Source organism: Eptesicus fuscus, chromosome 7 (assembly GCF_027574615.1).
Source record: "Eptesicus fuscus isolate TK198812 chromosome 7, DD_ASM_mEF_20220401, whole genome shotgun sequence".
Lineage (NCBI taxonomy): Eukaryota > Metazoa > Chordata > Mammalia > Chiroptera > Vespertilionidae > Eptesicus > Eptesicus fuscus.
Window position 1 is genome coordinate 67,403,270 of NC_072479.1, and position 22,251 is coordinate 67,425,520.

Sequence of the window (22,251 nt, forward strand, 5' to 3'; positions counted from 1 at the left end):
CTGTAGGCTCAGTCCTTCAGAGACACCTGTCCCCAGGAACAGCTGCACTTGTGGGACTGTCCTTGACATCTATGCCACCAGAGCCCCTGCCACAGCTGGACAACCATTGTGAAAGTTACTTAGTGAGAGGTGTTCAGAATGAAGAAACAGACGGACCCATTTTGGGTTCTCACATCTGTTGTTTTATTATGTTACTAGGGGCCCAGTGCATGAATTCGTGCACCTTGAAAAGTAACTGTGGGCCTCGAGGCTGCGGTGGGCACAGGGGTGGGTCTCGGCCCACCCTCCCGTAGCAGCCCCCAGCCCCCTGTCTGCCAGCAGCCCCTCTGCCACCGCCACTGCTCCCACGTGCTAACGGCCCCGGCCCCACACCTGCTGACGGCAGGGAGCGATTTGGTCCAGTGCCAGCAGTGGGTGCAAGCAGGTCCAGCGCTGTCAGCAGGTGTGAGCAGCGGCTGCCAGCCTTGATCGCCCCCTCAGTAGCAGGGGGAGGTGGAGAAGCCCTGAGGGGTGATTGGGACTGGCAGCCGCCGCTTGCACCCACTGATGGCTCCAAGACCATGGCGCATGGGAGCAAAGAATTTTCAGTAACCACCAGAGGCTCACCCCGCTGACAGCAACCGGTGCCCCACCTTGGTCTGGCGCCCCCGCTTACCTGCTCTCCCATCCTGCCACGGCCAACGCCCGCCATATTCCACGCTCTGTCACCTGCTGCCAATGCCTGCACGCGCCCCCGGGTGGTCAGCGCACGTCATAGCAACTGGTTGTTTGGTTGTTCCACCATTTGGTCTATTTGCATATTAGCCTTTTATTATGTAGGATATTCTGAGTCTTGCATTTCCAATCTACTTTGGTTATTGAGAGGTTTTAGTTTTTATTGTGTGGGAATTTCTGTGTTTCAGAGACACAAAATTTTTAAAATTAAGTATGAAGTATTTGTGTACACAAAGTGTTTTTAATTTAAAAAATTAAAAAAAGGTAGTAAGTAGAGTGTGACATTTTAAATGTTCACTTATGAACATTGGACCAATTAATGCATTTGATTTTTTTTTTCTGCCTCATAGCTTCTGTGATATAAAGGTTAATGATAGTTTGCATTTGTTAAGTTTTATTGTCTAATAAAGCTAGGTTTATGATTTAATGAAAGGAAATTTTTAAATTTTATATATAATCAGATGTGGAGCTGCTATGACCAAATTCATCCTTTAAAAAAAACATCTAATAAAGAACTACCATTGTTTATTTCAACAAGAAATTCAAAGCAAGATAAAGTTCAAAGCCAGATTATCAAAAACTAGAAAATAAATGTGACGTTTATGCAATAGTTTATCTCTTGATATTTTGGCAAGTCATATTTTAAGCCTAATTTGCCATAATTTCATCATAATATTTTTCCCTCCAAAATCAGTATTACCTAGTCTGTCCATCAAATCATGGAACAGTTTAATAGTAAAAGCAGATGCAGCTATCCAAAGATTGTATTCTGTTGAAGAAAGCCAGTTTCTCATATGTGGAAGCCTCTAAAACCTGAAAAGGGGTTTTGCTTGCCTTTGTTCTATTGTCAATTGCTGCTGTTTTATAAGTTTTCCATGGTACAAGTGAATGGTAATCTTTCTTATTTGAAGTTTTTTGTTTATGGATATTGGAGGATATTTATGATACTATGTTCGGTTTTTTTATTCTGTGGCTTCTTTACAGATATCTAAATTTGCAGACAGGCCCGCTCATCAACTGATCCAGATAATAGTTTAATATGGTTACAGTAAAGCTCCCTAAATCTACCTATTTCACACAACATTTCTAGGTTTTAACACTGCCTCACTTGACTCTAAGGCAGTTTGACATTTAGAATTCCCTCAGCCTGCTTTCTAAATGGGTTGTCACCACAGTGAGCTTTGAGTGAATATCAGTGCTTCTCTATCAGCGTCCTGTCTTACCACTTAGCCACACAATCATTTGCAGGAAATAAGGTTTTCATGTAATTAGTAACACACCTATGTAGAGATGAATATTCTCACTCCTATAATACTCAGTTCTAATTAATACCCTGGCTTGACATCCCACAATAACTGTTATTGCTAAGACATCAGCATGTTCTGTTCCATTTCTGTGAATTGGAATATGAGATTTCCAAAAGAATCCTGAAATGGTAAGACTTCCTTGGATTTTAATTTACTTGTCTTGGTTTAGAGTTCATTAATGAAACTGGCCTCCAGGGGGGGAAAAAAAGCCTCTAATTAAGCAATTAACATCCCAATGATTTCAGGCCATGTCCTCTAACAGCAGGAATACCGTAGAACGTAGATCCTTAGGGTCCATGCTGGCCTCATGAGGACAGTATATAGAATACCTCTTGAAGGTGTAATTGAAGCACTTACGTGAATAGAAGGGGCACTTTTAGTAATTACGCCCAAATGGTGTACATCAATTAGGTTAGTCACCTTATTAAGGCCTCAGTGGTTCATATCTACAGCTTTCCAGAATTGATCCAGAGTTCCGATAGAGAGGCCAAATCATCTGCACCCTATTGAAAATGTGTGTGTGTGTGTGTGTATGTGTGTGTATATATAAACACACACACCCCTATATAAAATAGACATTAATTTTCTTTTATTATTTTTGGTAACTTTTATTAATAATATCCATTGTTATCCATGATAACAAAGTCTGATATCATGCCCAAATTTCTTGACTTGAGTAGATTAGAAAGAATTTTGTTACTTTAGTCAAATGAATTCTGTTCCTTGTTTAATTGTTTTTAATGGTGCCTTTTTTTTTTTTTTTTTGGTGATTAAAGCAATTTGTCAATGACTTTGTAAGTAATTCATCATTGAGTGGATTTTAAGTAAGAATTAATTGCCAAGGAAGTGGAAGAACAAAGAATAGTTAATACAGCTTGTAGAGATTTAAGGAAGACTAATTTCTGACACTTAGAGTTATGTAGGTCTTTCTTGTATTCACATAGATATATGTTTGTTTGAAAAGTACATTGTGCCCAGATTTCTGCAAAAGTCTATATGTTCTATTTTGAAATTCCAAGACATGTTGATTTCATAGAAATTTGGGGAAATGTATCCTAATGGGGTAAATTACTATGGCAACTGAAAATAATAGATTTGTCTTTCTTTTTCTTTTTTAAAAAGCTGGACCCGTGATCTGCAGAATGCTGAGTTACCCCCCCACTCGCCGCGCTTTGATTGTGGGTTGTGGCCTACAGATGTTCCAACAGCTCTCAGGCATTAACACCGTCATGTATGTATTTCTTTCTGGATTTTCACTGAAAATACTATGAAGGTATTATTTTATATGGAAAAAAAAGAATAGGACTTTTGGTGATTTGTTATTAAATGGATAGGATTTTCCTTTGGAAGATACTTAACTTTGTACTTTTTTAATCCTATTCATTTGTAACTAGAAGGAGGTGGTTTATTTTGTTGTGATTATTGGCTTTATTTGATTTCATACAATTTCTCTTTTATGCCATCCAGTTCTTCCTTACTAAATTCCCTGATATAAAAGTGTCAATATTATTACACTGTATCTCACAGACCAATAAAATATTTTCACATAAAAGGAGAGAGGAGTGATAGATAAAAGTGATGATCATTAATTTGAAGAAAACTTTCTTAAGAAATTATTTTCTTGTGATCTATTACAATGTTAATTATTTTCTATTTTATATCTACACATTTTTATATAAATATATTTTTTATTGATTTCCGAGAGGAAGGCAGAGAGAGAGAGAAACATCAATGATGAGAGAGATAATCATTGATTGACTGCCTCTTGCACGCCCCCTAGTGGGGATTGAGCCCGAAACCCCGAGCATGTGCCCTTGACCGGAATTGAACCCAGGACCCATCAGTCCACAGGCTGACACTATCCACTGAACCAAACCAGCTAGGACAAGTATAAAATTTTTATCTGATGACTACTAATAAATGGAGTCTTCCCACAATATTACCTTAACAAAAATGTGTGAGAGATTATGTAGGAAGGTAGAGAGAGAAAGAAAAAAATCTGGTTCTGTCTGGGTTTGTTAGCATTTTTCTTCTTTTGAGGAAACTTACAATAAGCTATATTTTGATATATTCTGATAAACACATAATCAATGCATCTTGGGAGGTGGAAGGTATCCTGAGAAAGACCAAGTGGTTAAATGACTCATTTTAAGGTTACACAGAAAATCAGCAGTAAACAGGAGAAGGAGTAAAAAGGGTTGTGGGGGAATAGACACTTTTGGATACTCTATACCTGTCCTCTACTTTTAATCTACTCTTCTTTGATTCATGTGTCCAAGTTCATCTCTGCTTACTCTTCCCTTTCCCACTTACTTAAGGTAGGGGTGAGAAATGAGCAATTGTATCGATTGGGCAGATCATTCTTACTGCCATAACTGCTTTACCTTAATTCTCAGGAGATCGCTTCTTCTGTTGTATTTACAAGAGATAAATAAAGACCTTTGAAAAACATGCCCTTGTATTAATAATAATATCAATAGCTATAATTTATTGATCATTCAATACCAGGTACTGCAGTAGCATGTATTAACTCAATAAATATTGACAGAAAAGGGAAAATAGGATAAAAAATGTTAGCTCCTCTAATGGTGTAATTATTAATTATTGTCATGCTAAACATTTTTACTCATTTACATATATAAGACCATAAAATAATTTCATAGACACAGTCTCTCTTGATCTTCATAAATATCTTGTCACGTAGACAGAGCAGTTTTTCTCCTTATTCTCTAGGTTAGGAAGCTGAGACTTAAAGAGTGAGGTGACTTGTTCACTGTTACACAATTAAGTGTCAGAGCTGAGGGTGGAGCTCTGGTTTTCTGACTCTAGATCACATGGGCTGCCGTTTAGCTGTCGAACCCCTGAAATGCTTAGAGCTGACTGTTTAAAGCTTGTTTGGGGGTGATGTCAGGTAAGAAATCAGTTAGTGGGATTCAGTACTATCCAAGGATAAAAATCTAAAATGACTGTTTGTGTGCTAATAAAATTGCATCCATCTCAGGAATCAAATTCTTTCATCTGCTGGCACCCAGGGAAGGCTTGTGCCTTATACCCTGACCTAGAGTTCCTAGGCAAGCCAGCCTGGTGGTTGGATGAGTCATTTATGTTTGTTAATCATATTTAATTAACTTAATTTCATAAGTGCAGTATTTTTTAATCTGTTCCATTTTTGTGGAGAGCTCTTCCAACAAGTTCTCCTCGTATAAGAAATTACCATGCAATTAGGAAACATGGCACAACAAGCGGGTATGCTCAGTGGTGGTAAATGTAGAGAAAAATAAAGGTGACAGGACAGGAAATTAGAAGAAAAGAATAGGGATTTATGCACTCTCATGTCGTAAATCTGAGCCAGAGGTGAGGTTTTTCTCTGCCAGAGATCCACGGCAGGCAGGATAAGTGGGCCAAAGCACCAGCTCACTAATGTGAGCTTTCTCCCTCTCTGCCTCCTCAGTATGACTCTGAACATAATCCAAAAAGCTATTGAGAGATAATATGCTTATCTCATTGGAATGTTTCAAGATGAGTATATTTGTAGTCATTTGTATGCATTGAATGAACATCACCGGATAGAGGAGAAAATGGTAAGGTTCATGGTTCACTCTTTTGAAAGATGGGTTTAATGTGCTGGGAAGAATATTGACCCAGGAATCCAGAGAATTAGTTCCAATGTCTGTCTCCACTGTGGGATTTTAGGCATGTCAGTTAATTGCCTTCATTAACTCTAAAGTGGAGTAGATGGACTTTAATGTACATTTGAATGAGAGAAAATGGAGTTTTCAAGTAGAAGTAGAAGTTAAAACATTTGAAATATTTTAAAACTTTTCATCTTCTTGCATGAAAAGTTAGACTGTAAGAGATCAATTTTAGTTCTAAGAGAGAAAAGTGTATTTTGTTCATATAATTTTTGGAAGATTTATTAAATGCTTAGCACATTCTTATGATTGTCCTAGATGTTAACTTTTTATATGGTAAGACCACATTTTTATTTCCCTTTTGCTGACTCTTGCAGTTTAGAAATTCCAGGGCATTTGTGGAACACAAGGACATTCCACAGTTAACCCATCCTCTTTGTCTCACACCCTTCAATCCAGGATTTGTGGCATCCTCTGTAGACACAAAATTATTATACCTCTCTTTCATGCATGTCTCTATTTTCAAGCTATAGAAAGGAATCATAAGAGTGGTTTTCTTCTAACTTATTGATGTGAAAGGAGAGTTGTCTACTTCAGTATTAGACATGTTCTTTTTTTTTTAATATGTATTTATTGATTTCAGAGAGGAAGAGAGAGGGAGAGAGAGATAGAAACATCAATGATGAGAGAGAATCATTGATCGGCTGCCTCCTGTACGCCCCACATTGGGGATCAAGCCTGCAACCCGGGCATGTGCTCTGACCAGGAATTGTACCGTGATCTCCTGGTTCATAGGTCAATGCTCAAACACTGAGCCACGCCGGCTGGGCTAGACGTGTTCTTTTTATGTAAAGTTTAAGTCAGGGAGAAAAGACCTCCATGACCTTTGAATGATAAAAGCTAATGATGCCTTCTTAGGAGGTGAGGAAACTGTAGCTAAGTATACCCATGTGGCGTGACTAGTGTTTTATATCAAAAGGTTGTCAGATCCTTTTGGCTTGCTTTCTGAGTTAGATGTGATTTTCAGGTTCTGTGGTAATTTTTGGAGACTTACCTCCATGGTTTGTACAGTGTCAGCAACAATGATTTTGGGTTCCTCAGAGTACTTTTGGTAATTTGAAAAGATTATTTCCTTGCCTGCCCTCCTCTGACTCATATGTCTTTCTGAATGATAAGTAAAAGAAATGGAGACGTTGTTAATGAGTTGAACTAGCAGCAAGAAATCCACGGATGTGCCTCAGGAAATAGGCTAGTTGTACCAGTAAAGCAGAACCCTGCCCCCCAAATCATATGTGCGGTTGAGGGTAACCAGTCCAGTTAATTCCAGGTGTAGACTATTGCAAAAGTATAGAAATGTTTACTTTTTAAGTTCATTTTTAAACAAATTTTAAATCATTTTTAAACAAACAGGTGGCAGTTGCTCTACAAAGACTAGAAATACACACGACGCGGCCCATCCCCAGAGAGCTTTTGGGTTTTTTGCCTTATCTTTAAAAGGATACACTGTCACCTACCTTGAAAGGTTGTTTTGAAGATGAAATGAGACAACAAAATGCCTGCCAGACAAGAGGTACTTAGAGGAGGTTGGGGAGTTCGGTTTTCCTCTTCCACATTCACTTCTGTTGTCCTCTCAATACGTCCGCTAGCTGAGCTCTCCTCACTGGGCGTGGTTCTTTTAAAACATGTTTGTCTTACTGACACATCGCAGCATTTCATGTGGAGTCTCCTTCATGGCTTTTCCTACTCAATTTGCACCTGAACATTGGTGCTCCCCAGGCTTTGGCTCACAGCTCTACTGAGAGATTTTGTCCACTCCCATGGTTCTGATGGCCATCCACATGTTAGAGGTGATTAGTCTACATTTCCAGATCAGAACTCATCTGAGATGCACAACCATATCCAACTGCTGGACACTTTTATACGTGGATACTCTCACAAGTCTCTACATGCGTAAGACTGAATCCCTGTCACTTCCCACCAACTATGCCCCTCTTCCTCTCATCCCCAGGTCAGGGCCGGGGGTGACCAGTGGTGCCTAAGACTGTGGCTGGGGAGCCAGCCCATCTAAATTCAAACAGCTGCAATTTCCTTCAATTGGTTATTCATAAGGTCACATATCTTTGCTATGCTCTTTATTTTCATTATCTGTTCAAGCTTAGGCCCTGCTTAAAAAGTCAGGGCTTATTGTATTTGGAAGTAAAGGCATCCCACTCAAATCAAGCTTAAGAAAAATAAGGGTATTTACATTGAGGGCATAGGGACCGAAGGCAGGAAATACCACTGGACCTGGCAAGGGGCTGGAGACAGAAATCGGAGACACTTGTTCAGCCTCTGTGTCCACATGGTATTTTGTCCTTCTCTGTGGCTGTATGCATCCTCTTTCCTTCTCTCTCCTTTGAGATCTCCCTTTGGTCTTGCTCATATGTGGTTATACTGATACTATAACTACAATAGATTATGGAATTTTCCCAAATCCTAAGAACAAAAAATCAAAGTAGACTAACCTTAGCCCACACAGGTAAAGCCAGGAGGTAGGGTAACACTGTAGGAGACTTTTCTGCCTTAAATCATACCTCCCTTCGTTTATCCTTCTTATCTCTCCCAGTGAACTTGTTTGAAACAAAATGAAATCCTATTCCATCTTTACTTAAAATCATTTAATGATCCCCACAGCTTTAGCAGAGCTCAAAGTCTAGAGCCCTTCATGGCCTGACTTTTGTTCATCTCTGCCCTACCTTGTGTTCAACCACTTCCCACATGTGCTGCCTCCTGCTATCCAAAACGTCCTATCCTCTGGCGATGATGAAAACTAATCCAGGCTTCAGTGCCTTCATATGTACCATTGTCCCAGCCGGAAATATCCAGCTTACCCTAAGAGACCTCCAAACTCAGGTCACATGTCATCTCCCTACACCCAGGGGCTAGTTTGGTGACCTTCCTTTGGCCTCTTATAGCACTCTGGTGGATATCTGTCATAACAATTATTATTCTTTATTATAACTGCAGATTTATGTATCTATTTTCCCCCAAAGACCACACAGACAATAACATTGCCCTCTTTAAAGTCCTCTCCCAGGAGAGCCAGCTAGATTTTAGCTACTTCTGACTATTTAGTTTTGGTTTTGTTCTATGCATAGCCGGGACCATAGCATGGTGTTATTGGATCTGTCTCAGTCTGACTGTATGAGTGTGTTCCTTAACTGATTTGCAGGTATGACTTAGGAAAACAAAAGCCACAGCATTCAAGATTTGAGAATAGAATCTTTCAAAACCACTGCCCAAAGAGTCCCGATCTTTAGAATTAGTGACAAGCTACAAAGACATCCTATCTAATAATAGACAAATATGTAAATTGACCATACCTCTGACACACCCACAAGCCACGCCCACAAGCCACGCCCACCATCCAATCAGAGTGAGTATGCAATACAAACCAAGATGGCTACAGCCACAGAGAGCAAGGTTTCCTAGGTAACAGAGGAAGCCAAGCTTTCTGCCAGCCGTTGCAGGCCTAAGCCTCCACTCAAGCTACAAAGTTTCAATTATAGAAGGTAAACAAATTCAAACAAATGGCGGCAGAATGGAGCTTGAGAGAGCAGGCCAGGGTTGCCGCCAGCAACAGGGAAAGCAAAGCTTTCCGCACACCCTGGCCGGGCCCACCCGCTTAAGGCAACAAAGTTTCAATTATAGTCCAAACACAAATGGCTGCGGGCCTCGGAGGGAGCCCAGGCTTGGCTCCGCTCCAGGCTACAAAGTTTCAATTGTAGAAGGAAAATAAATTCCAGATACCAGGGCCTCCACTTGCATTGCCAGTGGATGTGGCCCACCTGCAAACCACCACAGGCCCCTCACTCAGGCCTCCCCACACCCCAAGAGAACCCCCACCTGATCTGGGACACCCTTCAGGGCAAACCAGCTGGCCCCCACCCCTGCACCAGGCCTCTATCCAATCTAATAAAAGAGTACTATGCAGATTGACCATCACTCCAATACACAATATGGCTGCCCCCATGTGGTCAAAGATCCTGCCCCCATGTGGACACAAGATGGCCACCACAAGATGGTGGGGAGGGCAGGGGAGGGCAGTTGGGAGGCACCCGGCCTGCAAGGGAGGGCAGTTGAGAAGGACCAAGCCTTCAAGGGAGGGCAGTTGGAGGTGATCAACCCTGCAGGAGAGGGCAGTTAGGGGTAACCAGGCCGGCAGAGGAGGGAAGTTGGGGGCAAACAGGCTGGCAGCATAGTGGTTAGGGGGTGATCAGGCTGGCAGGCAGAAGCGGTTAGGGGCAACCAGGAAGGCAGGCAGGCAAGCAGTTGGGAGCCAGCAGTCCTGGATTGTGAGAGGGATGTCCGACTGCCCATTTAGGCCCGATCCCAGCCTAAACGGGCAGTCGGACATCCCTCGAGGGGTCCCAGATTGGAGAGGGTACAGGCTGGGCTGAGGGACAACCCCCCCTCCATGCACGAATTTCGTGCACCAGTCCTCTAGTTTCTAATGATTTACAGTGTTGGATTAGATACGCTGAAGATTCCATGACAGAATTCTGCAAGTCACATCTCTTGGTTCCTTCTTTGTCAGGGCAACTGAAGAGCTAAAGTTAGTGACTCCAAGTCTGTGATTATGCTTCCTGTGGCTGTTGAATCACAGGATTTCAAATGCCATTAAGCTGCTTGATGCAGAGACAAGCAGTCTGATGACAGTCATTCATGGCAGGGAGAAAAAGGAGCAGTGTCTCTTGCTTTAATGTCTTCATTTATTTTGATAAGATTATTTTTTGCTGGGCCGGTTAAAATATGCAGAACTAAATATAAGGTGCTCTATTTCCATTTCTGTGAAAACACACAGTACTAGAAAATGTATAGAGTAGATTTAGCTATGCAGTTTTAACTTCGGTTTCCTGCATAGAAGACCACTTGTATAATGATCCTCTTCAGCTTCCTTAGTGCTTTTCCCCTCAGCCTCTTATCATACGTATATTTGAAAAAATGCAATCATGCATCTAAGATTGTTTGCAAGACTAAATTTATCCCGTAGGCATGTTGTCTTTATAAGGTGCAGGATTTTTGCACTTGTTAAATTTCACAATAAAGTCTAGATTTCAAGGGACCGCTTTGCCTCTTGTACTGTGTCTTCTCTCCCTTTCCCCACATTCCCTGCTCCTCTCCATGGCCAGGCCCCATCAAGGTCATTGATGTTATGCCACCTGCCCTAAGGAGTCGACATTCAATTACTATTCCACTTAGAACTTTTCCCTGTATACGTTCTGTTTTGATCTGGATCAAGGTGAGGGCAGGCAATTAGATTGCTCCGATTTTAGGAATAGAAATATAGTATAGTCGTTACAACAACTGCTGCGTACATTTGCAAAATGTTCAGTTTTATTTTTCACCCCTAAGACCTTCATTTCATTTAAAAAAAAAATAATTTGCAGCTAAGTGAATGCGACTGTCATTTGCCAACACCTTACTGTCACTTTTATCAGCTAAGAGGGCTAAGGGGAATATGGTGTAGGTGTCTTTGGAAATAGATGTACTAATAATGTTGTTAGAATTAAATGAGATATTGTATTTAATATACTCTGATGTGGCTAACTCATAGCAGCTTATTATTTATTATATTATTTTTTTATTTGGTATCAGACCTGTAGTCAAATTTTACCATGTTTCTGACCAATTGTGTTACCTTGGTGGTGGTTTTCCTTCTTTCTTACTTATCTCAGAGAGTTGCAAACCACCTATCTACTTGCTCAGGCCTAAAACCCAGGAATCACCTTGGATTTGCTCTTCTTCTTACTCCCCACATCCACTTCTTCAGTAATTCTTAGCTCCAAAACCCTAGTTCCCAAACTGTGCAGAGGCACGGGACACTCCTCACTCCCTCACGTGGGATACTTTAAGTTTGTGAGGGAACATTGACATGCTCAGACTCCTTCTGTTAAGTAGTTTGCACCTTAATACACAGAACCATTAGGTATTTCGTTTGGCTTAGGGATGCCATGAAAACAATTACTGAGGCAGTCAAGTCCCATGGAGCAAGAAAGTTTGGGAGGCTCAGCTGTATCATAGAGCACATATCCCTCCTCTGTCTTCATCTTCATGACCATCAGCCATCACAGCCATTATTGCCTTTTGCTGGTTTATTGCAATAGCCAGTTCCCCAACTGGTCTTCTTATTTCCATGTTTACCCTCCATTTTCCACAGAGCAACCAGATTGGCCTTTGAAAAATAGAAATAAGATCTTAACTCTTTATTACTCAAGACTTCTGGTAGCTTTCCTTCTCATTTAAAGTCAACCTAGCTCTTCACCGTGATCCACAGACTGTCCCCATCTGGTCCCCATGTGGTCCACCCCTCTCATCTCCTTCCCTCACCCCACCATTTACTAGGTTTCAGCCACATTGTCTTTTCCCAAACTCTAAGTTTGTTCCCACCTTAGAGACTTTTCAGTTGCTTTTCCTTCTGCTTGTCTCTAAATATAAATGTCACCACCTCAGATAGTCCTTGACCCGATTTGAAATAGCCACCTTCTCCCATCAATATCACATCAGTTCATTATTATTAAGCTCATGAGAGAAGAGCCCTCATCTGTCTTGTTCACCTTTAAAGAGTGTCCAGCACACAGTAGACTCTCAGGAAGTATTGGTTGCATTGGAAATGCAGACAATTACATGGTTGTATTTCCCTTTGGCAGACAATGTCATTGATGATCATGCATCCATTGCTGCTTTTTCTATCATAAACACTTGCTGAAGTTTTGAGAGATGGGAAGCTAAGTATTCTGGAGGTCATTTGAAACATTGGATTACTTACTCATCGTGCTTCAGTAGTCAAGAAAAGAAATGTAGTCATATTGTACTCTGCCTTTATTTGAAGTGGGGACTTTTCCAAATCCGGAGTAAATTGATTAAAGAACTGAGAAAAACATTTTTTTTTTTTCTATTTCTCTCTTTACCTGAATCTCTCTTGGTTGGCAAGCCTCACAGTGGGAGAAGTACTAGAATAATATACGGTAAAATCAAAATCACCCTTGCACACCACTCATTCCATTAAAACACAGGACTGAAGCCAGCATGGGAGAAAGGTGTTGATACAACTTCTGAGTTATTCTTTCACCTTTCCTAGGAGGGGAATGAACTAGATTGTGCAGGGTCTGTTGGCAGCTTAGTAAGAGGAAACATCAAATCAGCTAAGGAAAGGAAAATTTAACTACATAAGTAATAAAATGAAGACTCCATGAATTACCCTCAATAAAACTATGATTTTATAATAATATAATATTATATACAGTAAATTAAAACTATAATAATATTTTGGTAATTAGGACAAAATGCAAACAAATACATTTGAGTGTTTATTCTTTTAGGTGTTTGTATTCTGGCTATTTGTTTTGTGGGACAGTATTTTTCTCTTTCATTTATCTTTACAGAGTCCACTTCCAAATTGCTAATGGTCTATTTTCTAAGGACTTAAAATTTAATTGGAAGTACAGAAGAATGATTTCCCAATAGAAACTCTTTGGCTATGTTAAGCTGGTACACAAAATCCCTCCTGCCTTACCGTATCTGCAATATTGAAACAATCATATCATTGCTGTCATAGGAAAACTCCCAAGTTACAAATCAAGATTCTAAGTATATTTTCCTCAGCCCCAGCATTCCCATAGCACTGGCTTTAGATGCTCAGAAGGCCCAGGTTCTCAAGGCTCAGATCAGGTAGGGTTATAGGTAGGTGCCAGACCCTGATGGCAGGTGAAATGGCATACAAAAGAGGGGGCATAAACAGCAAAGGTGTCAGCAAGGGCAGCGAGTTATAGTATTGAGAATGAGAACTCTACTTTGGTCATAGTAGGGGGTTCATTTTGTGTCTGGTAGGGGAGAGAGGAAGTAGATGATGCTTATAGTGATTCTGATAGCAATGGTTAGAGATGAAGGGCACTCAAGATCTCTCTTGTGTATCAATTCTTAGTAAATTGTATGTTTGTACATAAATGCTATGGATATATTAGTTTATGAATTAAACTAGAAGCCCGTTGCATGAAGTTTCGTGCAATAGACTTTTCCTTCACCTGGCTGCCGGCACCAGTTTTCCGCCAGCAGCAGCTTTCCTCTGGCCACCCGCCAATTGGAGCGCCTCCAGCCAGCAGGATCGGCCACCCCGAGAGGAACTCCAATCGGGAGGCGCTCCGATTGGTGGATGGCCAGAGGAAAACTGCTGCTGGCGGAAAACTGGTGCCGGCAGCCACGCAATCGGCCACCCCTAGTTCCGCCACCAGTGTCTTCCGCAGGCCCCATGGGTCCTTCCGCAGCGCTGGCCGTTTAGGCTGGTGGTAGGAGCGGGGGTCGGGGACTCACGAGTCCCCGCCCCCCTCCCCTGCTCCTACCGCCAGCCAATCGGCCACCCTGAGTCCGGCCCCCCGCACCTCCAGCTGGCCCAATCATGGGCGTAGCGGAGTGATGCAATTTGCATATTACCTTTTTATTATGTAGGATGGTTTAGAAACTCAGGAAAACTGAAATGACTAGGAGTTTTCAGCATAATCATATAATAATACAGTATTTCTCTCCAGGAGTTCATTAGAAAGACAATTTGTGAATTAATAGGGTTATTAAAATCATTGCTAATTTAGGTTGCATGCATATCAAGTTTCAACAACCAGATGAAAAATGTTGGTTAGCTGGTTATTTCGGTGGTAGAATATGAATCAAGTGGCTTGACTGGTTTGATTTGATCTATTAAAGAACAGTAAAACAGTTTTTCTGTTTTACTGATTTTTAACTCTTTTTTCAGTAAACAATAGACTATATCTTTGAAGTGGAGTTATGTATGCTGCGGGTTAAAAAAAAGTCACAGACTTGGTCTAAGGTGATTCATGTTTTTTATTTTGAGTTTAATTTTTACCCCAGTATTAACATACAAGAGTCGAGGTTCTATAAAGTTTGTCATGAAAAGCTGTTGTCCCAATTCCTCCCTCTCTCTGCCTCAAGTTCTGCTCTCCAGAGGTGATTGCTGTCACTTCTAGATATTTCTTTCCATATTAATATCTGTATTCTTGAATGAGTGATATTTACCTAATTTTTATGAATTTCGGTTTTTGAAATTCTGTATTGACTTCCCACAATGGAAGAGGAAATACCTCCAACGGCTGCCCCCAGCCATTCACATTCACACATCTCCCCACCCATGAATTAAATGGTTTAAAAATAGTTATATCTCAGGTTTTTGGATTAACTAATTAATATTCACTGTTTTCATTGTCAGGACTATGGAAGCGTTGTTTTTACCTGAGCACCTGAGTGTGCTGTGCTTACCTGTACTTCGCTGTTGTACTGCGTATCTTCTGTTTGCTACTCCGGCCATGCTCCCCAGCCTTCTCCACCGTATTCTCTTCCCGGAGCCTGACCTGATACATATGTACCATCCTTTCTTTCTCCCCTATAGTTAACCATGGCCTCCTTCTTTAATTTGCTCAGTGCTCAGTGTACCCCTCACTAACATTTCCCCATACACTCTTCAATGGAACTGTAAACCCTCTCTGTATGGTTTAACCTAATGAGAAACCTCAGGACATCCACCTTCCATCTGTTGTATCGTAAAACAATGAGCGAGATACAAGACGCCTTAATGACCCAATTAATTAGGAGTCGGTTTATTGTGCGAGGCCCAGAGGGAGGTGTCTCTTCCAAATCTCTGAGCAACACATACAGGAAGTTTCCCGTATTTATACTTTTCGAGCCTCTTTATTTGCAGATATTACAAAGAGCTCTGTGTGAGTTATTGTTACAGTCAGTTGTAACCTTGAATACATAATGAGTTAGTACTTGGCATAAGAATATGAGAATTATTATCACTATTAGTCTGTATTAGTCTGTTACATTGGATGGCTAGCTTGCAAGATCAGACAGTTAAGTTTATCTTTTTCTATTATTTGAACTAAAAACAAAGTCATTTTATGGAATAAGAGACTGTCCTAAAGTGACAGAGTTTACAATGACAGAGTTTACAGGACTAGGGACTATCTAACAATAGCAGAGAATTCAAACAGCAGTTTTATACAAGAGGGAGGTTACTATGCTTCACATCCTGCTTCCCACCCCTTGCCTTTCTCGCAGACCTTCCTCCTGGAGCCTCCATTATCCCGCTCCCTCTGGTCTGGATGCTCTCTGGGCACTTTTTGTTTTTATGTCTTTTTGTGGGGTTTTTTTGTTTTGTTTTTTGGTGGCTCTGTATTTTGCAGTACTTGCCTGTGAAATGCTCAATGGGAAGAAAAAAAAAAATTAGGCCATAAGAAACTTTATTCTGTGCCCAGACTTGATTGTTGTTCTCCCTCAAATTGTTTAGGTCGTGGAGTTTCATTTTCAGACCATGCCTTGCAGCTGACCTTAATTGTGCCCACCATCCTTAAGTCTGAAAGCTTGGTTATTCGCTATCTCTAGGCAATAAAGCTGTTTCCTGGTGTGAGTAGGGTAAGGGATCTATCTGGGAGGGAGATTGGGATGAGGAGGGCCGGCTCTAACTGATTCCTATATAAAGATTTTCAATCAGTACTCTTGTTTTTAGCCACTGTCTAAAATACCTGGTGCCTCCAATTCATAGACCTTTTTAGAGTTCTGTATTGTAAATCACCTTGCTTCTCTCAAGTTCCTTCCTGTATAATCTGTTGTTTTAAGCAAGTTGACACTTGTCTATTCTCTACCTATTGTCCAAAACACCCATTCTTGTGTTGTTTATTCTTGCCTATTTTAAAAACCATTACTTATTTTGTAGTCATTTTAGTGGAGAGGGTGAGAAAACAAAGCTGAGTTTAAATGAATGTCTTTCCTAAGTTATTTAAACATATTAATAAAATGCTCATAATAAAGTACTCTCTGAAATAAAAAAAATTATTTTTAAAAATTAGTTCTACACTTAATATCTTTAAAATGTTTTAATATTTTGATTTTTAAACTGTATCTGTATAGTAGAAAATCTAGCATTTTGACTCTATGTTATTTATTCCTCATTTATTAACATAAACACTCTTGTTCCCACCTCCCACACAGAAAGTGCAATCAGAGCCTAAATGGAGGATGGACAGGCTCTGAAGTTCAGTTAGTAACTTTACATATTAGAAGTAGCATGGGTTTACTTCATAGACTCCTCTAATCTGAGTAAGAGTGAAATTTTTCACCCAACCAGTAAGCAAAAGTTGAGACAAAGCATACCAAGTATTAGTGCTCTGAAATTAAATTTATTTCTGATGTATGAAATGTCTAGCATTTTATAATATTTTGAAATAGAAGATGTTATTGGGCAAAACATATTTTACCTTTTAGAGGCAAGGCTGCTATAGGAAAAGAATTATGTAACATAAGTAACAAACTCTTAAACACACACCAGGCTCTTATTACTGGAAATTGAATTCATTTTCAACTACATATGCATTTTATACTAAGCTTACAATTACCATATTATTTAATTTATAGTTTTATTTAATGTGTGTGTGCCCAATTTACTTGAAGTTAATTCATTTAATTATGTATGTACTATTTATCTTTTTATTTCACACTTTATAGGAGCTGAATAAATGATGAAATAATTACATTTTGTATATCTAGGATAGTGCTTTGCACATAGAAAGGTTAATAAGCTTGTCAAATTAATCAAAACATATCCTTTAGTTTCTCTGAATATCACTTAAAATAAAAATCTCTGAATATGAAATAAACCAGACTAGGCATGTTACTATATAGCATTGCATAAACATGTCTGGTTTTGAAAAGCAGCTCTGAGGGTAACAGTAGCAAATGAAATATTCTTTTCCTGTTGGATATTTTATTGTTTAAAAAAAAACATAAATTCTAAATAAATGTAGACCACATATAATGAATATCCTATTTGAAGTATTAAACATTTTGTTAACTTTACTAATAGAGCATGAAATCCTGAACTAACGTGTATTATTTAGGGTTTTATGTTTTAAATGACCCAGGTGATGGGGGTGTGGTGGAACGGGGACATGGACATTCTTTGATTAATACTTTTAAACTCTTTCCAGACAACATTTTAATTCATATAGCTCACCAATTTTCAATCACTTTTTATATTTTCCTTAGCCTATACCTAGAAAAAAGTTAAGCTCCACAAGTATTTTGGTGTCAGGGATCAAAGGTAGCATTAAACTTGCAAAGATTAATGTTTTAAAAATTCTGTAAAATGCACAGAATGTATTGGAGCATTTGATAAAGAGAATGGGAAAGAAACATTATTACTGGACTCACCAGGCCATTTGATTATGACACATGAACTATAGACTTGTGGCTGACAAGAATTTTATCTGTTTAAAATGCTTAGTGCAAAGTCTATTACTGTTCCATTCATATGTGAACAAACTAAATGCTTTGGTTCTGAAGGTACTATTAATTATAACGACACCTTGATGGATTGCTGTATCAACTGAGCAGCTTTTCTCAATCTGATAGCATCAGGAAAAGATTTTTCTCTATAAATGAAACCTCTAAAAAAAATCTTTATCTTTAAAGTAAGAAGTATATTCAATTTATAAAACTGTAAAGATCATTTTATTATCTATTGAAATAATGACCTGGCTGTTAAAATGCCAGTGAGTGATAAGCTAAAATACTTAAAGAACAGTTAACAAAACAATGCTACATGTCTCATTTGTTCATTATAGGATGCCGACCACACAATTTATATTTCTGCTCTGATTGTTATGAATGTCAGAATCATATAAATCTGTTTGAATTTTTAAAATTTCTCATGATAAAAGTTTCTGTAATGTTTCCTGATTGCACTTGTTATACCTTTGAATCTTTCCAAGCCTCTAAACCTGAGATTTACATGTAGGATGTTCTTAAAACGGACTAAAGGGATAATAATCTTCTCATAGGGTAGTTATAACACTTTGAAAAAATATTTCCTGTCTTTGAGAGAAAAGCATTATTTAAACACAAAGGATTACTATCACTCACATTTTAATAACAATTTAATAATAATCAATATGTTAATAAACAGTGAGTGCTGGAAGGGTTTAAATGTGGTGGCGGGGAGCATCTTAGACTCTAAGAAGGTGGGTTTCCCTAGGTGAGCACTGGCCAGATGGGACTTTCTGCCTGGGATTAGTTTGCTAATATTTCCCAGCTGTTCTCCTAAGTAACAAAGGGGCTAATTAAAACATTGTTCAGAGATAATAAGCTTATCAAGATGCCAAGTTCCTTTAGCAAAGATCATTTAAAATTTAGCATACCAAACACCTTTAGGGACAGAAAGGATGCTGAGGTAGGCCCTGTAGAACTTTTCACATTTAATCATTATCACAAAATCTTTATACATGTATGAAGAATTCTCTTTAAATAAGTGAAATCTAATTAAAACAATGATGACTTTAACTTAAGACTTTCAGGAAAGGTAAAAATTTCTGGTTTTAATGAATTTTATAAAATATTTGGTTTGTGTAGATTCTCTCTGTTATATATTTGAGTGTGTGTCCTCTTAAACATTATTTATATTAATTATACGGTTATCTCAAAACATGTTAGAATAACCATAATTCGAAACATAAGGGTTGACAGATTTTTAAAAATTACTGTGTTAATTATCTGTTGGAAAAATTTTAGACAAATGAGTACATGAAACATTCCTGGAAAATGGAAAAGGGAATAAAATATCAGCAAATTTTGATTTTTTTTTTTTCATTTTACAAAACTCCATGATGTTTCTTAGCATAAAACAGATATAAGACTTCAACATTATTTTGCTATCTGTAATGTAATTATCCATAATCACAGGGTTGCCTTTTTTTAATGTGGAAATATTAAGGTTTTCTTTACACTAGTGGTGTTTTTCTTAAACCAAGAAGAATATTTACAACATATACAGTTTATATTTTTTTCATATTAAAATATTCATAGTCCAAACATCTAGAAACTTCAGATCTGGTTATACTTAACAAGTTTTTCTTTAACTCTTTCTAATACTCTGTGCATATGTGTACTCAGCATCCATCCCCTTTCATAGATACATATGAAGTATGGTAAAAATTAATTGAATATTCCTTTCTGATGAATGATGATTTACTGCATGGAGTCAGCTCTCTGATATTTGCAACCTCATTGCTCAGCATGGAGAAGGTGTCGGGTTGAATGACATCTTCCCTGACCTTCTTTAGGACTAACTGTTGAATTTACAGGGATGCAGGATTAATGTCTGATACAAAATTACTTTATTTGAATTAAATTCTTTGTTTTAGAGGTTAAGATGTGAAAAAAAAATCTTGTAAATCAGGAAAGGGTTCTGATTAGTCAAATAACATATATGGGAAAAACAGTGGTAGCTATATAAAATGATATATATGTTAGTTAGCTTGATTGGGGTGATTATTTCACAATGTATATGTATTTTAAAACAACAAGTTGTATATCTTAAATACATATAAATATAATTAGTGCACATAGCATATATAGTACCATAGCGATACAGTAGAATGTAATAGATATGATCCAGAAAATATCCTACCTAATAAAGAGGGAATATGCTAATTGACCGTCATACCCTCACAAATATGGCAACACCCATAGCCAATAAGGAGGGAATATGCTAATTGACTGTCACACCCTCAAAGATGGTAGTGCCCACAGCCACAAGATGGCGGCACCAAGTCCCCTCAGCCCCACCCCCAGGCAGGTCCAGCCGCTCCAAGAGCCTGCCTCTGGAGTCCCCCAGTCCCCTCTGCCCCCCAGCCACCCAGGGTCAGCCCAAGGTGCAGGAAAGCCTCGGATGTCGGCTGCCCAGCTGCCTAGGGCCGCCCGAGGCTCAGGTAACCAGGGCCGGCTGAGGCTTGTGCTGCCGGCAGTGGCAGCAGCAGAGGTGCGATGGGGCCATTGTCTTCGCCAGGTTGCCTCCCACCCCTGAGGGCTCCCGGACTATGAGAGGGGGCAGGCTGAGCTGAGGGACCCCCCCCTCCAGTGCATGAATTTTCATGCACCGGGCCTCTAGCAGTACATAAGACTGGTTAAGAGCACAACATCTTTTTGAGCACCTGCTATATGTCAGGTAGTGTTCTAGCACTGGGGATCACTTGGGAACAAAACAGGCAACTGACCTATATGGATTTTAAATTCCGGTGGAAGATAGATAATAAGCAACATAAAAAAAGGATATAATATTTTAGCCCTAGCCAGTTTGGCTCAGTGGATAGAGTGTCGGCTTGCAGACTGAAGGGTCCCACGTTCGCTTCCGGTCAAGGGCTCAATCCCCGTTGGGAAGCATGCAGGAGGCAGCTGGTTGATGATTCTGTCTCATCATTGATGTTTCTCTCTCTCCCTCTCCCGTCTTCTCTAAAATCAATACAAATCTATTTAAAAAAGAAAGTATATAATATTTTAGAAGGCAATAAATGGAAAATGGAAAGGATTATAGAAGGGCTGGGATAGGGAGGAGGTAAAATTTTACTAGCAAAGTGTTCAGGGGAGCCCTCACTGTGAAGTGACACTTTAAGATCAGTGCTGAAAGAACTGAGGAAATAGTGCATGAGTATGTCTGGAGGAAGAGCATAGAGGAGAGAGCACATGCCAGAACTCTAAGAAGTGCCTGGTGTGTTAGAAGAACACCGAAGAGTTGGTTTGGGGGGAGGATGAGGAATTCACTTTGCACACATTAACTTTGAGTAGTCTGTGTACTAATGTTTATGTGGGGAGAGGAGTTGGGAGAAGCTGTCAAGTCTGGGATATGAATGTGGGAGACAACAATGGGTAAATGGTATTTAAAGCCATGAAACTGCGTGGAATCTGCAAGGAAGCTAAAAGAAATGAGATCCAAGGATGTCCCTGGAGCATAGGCATGAGATGGAGCCAGCCAAGGAAAAGGAGCAGCCTACAAAATGCTGTGTCTTGCAAGCCAAGTGGAGGTGGGAGAGGGAGGGAGTGATCAGCTGTGCCAGATGTTGTTGATAAGCCAAGCAACGGAAGGGCTAAGAACTGGCTATTGCATATAGCAATGTGGATAACACGGGTGACCTTGAGATACAGTGGTGCAATCAAAAACCTAATTACAAGAGTAAGAGGAGAAAAGTAACAGTGAATACAACCAAGTCTTTTCAGCTGCGTTTTTTGTTTTTTTTGTGTGTGTTTTTTTTAGCATAAGTGGGGTCAAGAAAGGTGTGTGTGTGTGTGTGTGTGTGTGTGTGTGTGTGTGTGTGTGTGTGTTTTAAATGTTTGTCTGTTGATGGGACTGTTTCAGTAGAGAGGAAACAAATGATGCAGGAGAAAGAAGAGAGGTTGCTGGAGTGGTGCCCTTGAGCAGGCAAAGTGTTTTCATATGAGCAGAAGAGCATGAGTTGAGCTTCAGCTCTAAGCACATCTTGTTCAAGAGAGTGAAGGACACCGAGTTCGTGTGAGAATCTGGTGACACAGATAGGAATAGGAGACAGAAGAGGACTGAACTTTATTTTGTAGGTGGTGGGGTGCTATAAAGGGTTCTGAAGAAGAGACTGACAAAGTACGCACTTGAGACAATTGGTCTGGCACAGTACACAGATAAATATGGAGTGCAGAGGCTGTATATAAGGAAACAGTAGAAGGACCTTGCAAGTGTAAGTCTGAACAAA

At 39.6% G+C, this 22,251-nt stretch overlaps 1 protein-coding gene across 1 annotated transcript in view; it reads left to right on the forward strand.

Moving 5' to 3' along the window:
* Positions 1–22,251, forward strand: part of SLC2A13 (solute carrier family 2 member 13) — a 288,312-nt gene that overhangs the window by 134,008 nt on the left and 132,053 nt on the right. Inside the window, exon 4 of the mRNA XM_008140555.3 lies at positions 3,144–3,252. Coding sequence (XP_008138777.2) covers positions 3,144–3,252 — 109 coding nt within the window. The remainder of the gene's footprint in view (positions 1–3,143; positions 3,253–22,251) is intronic.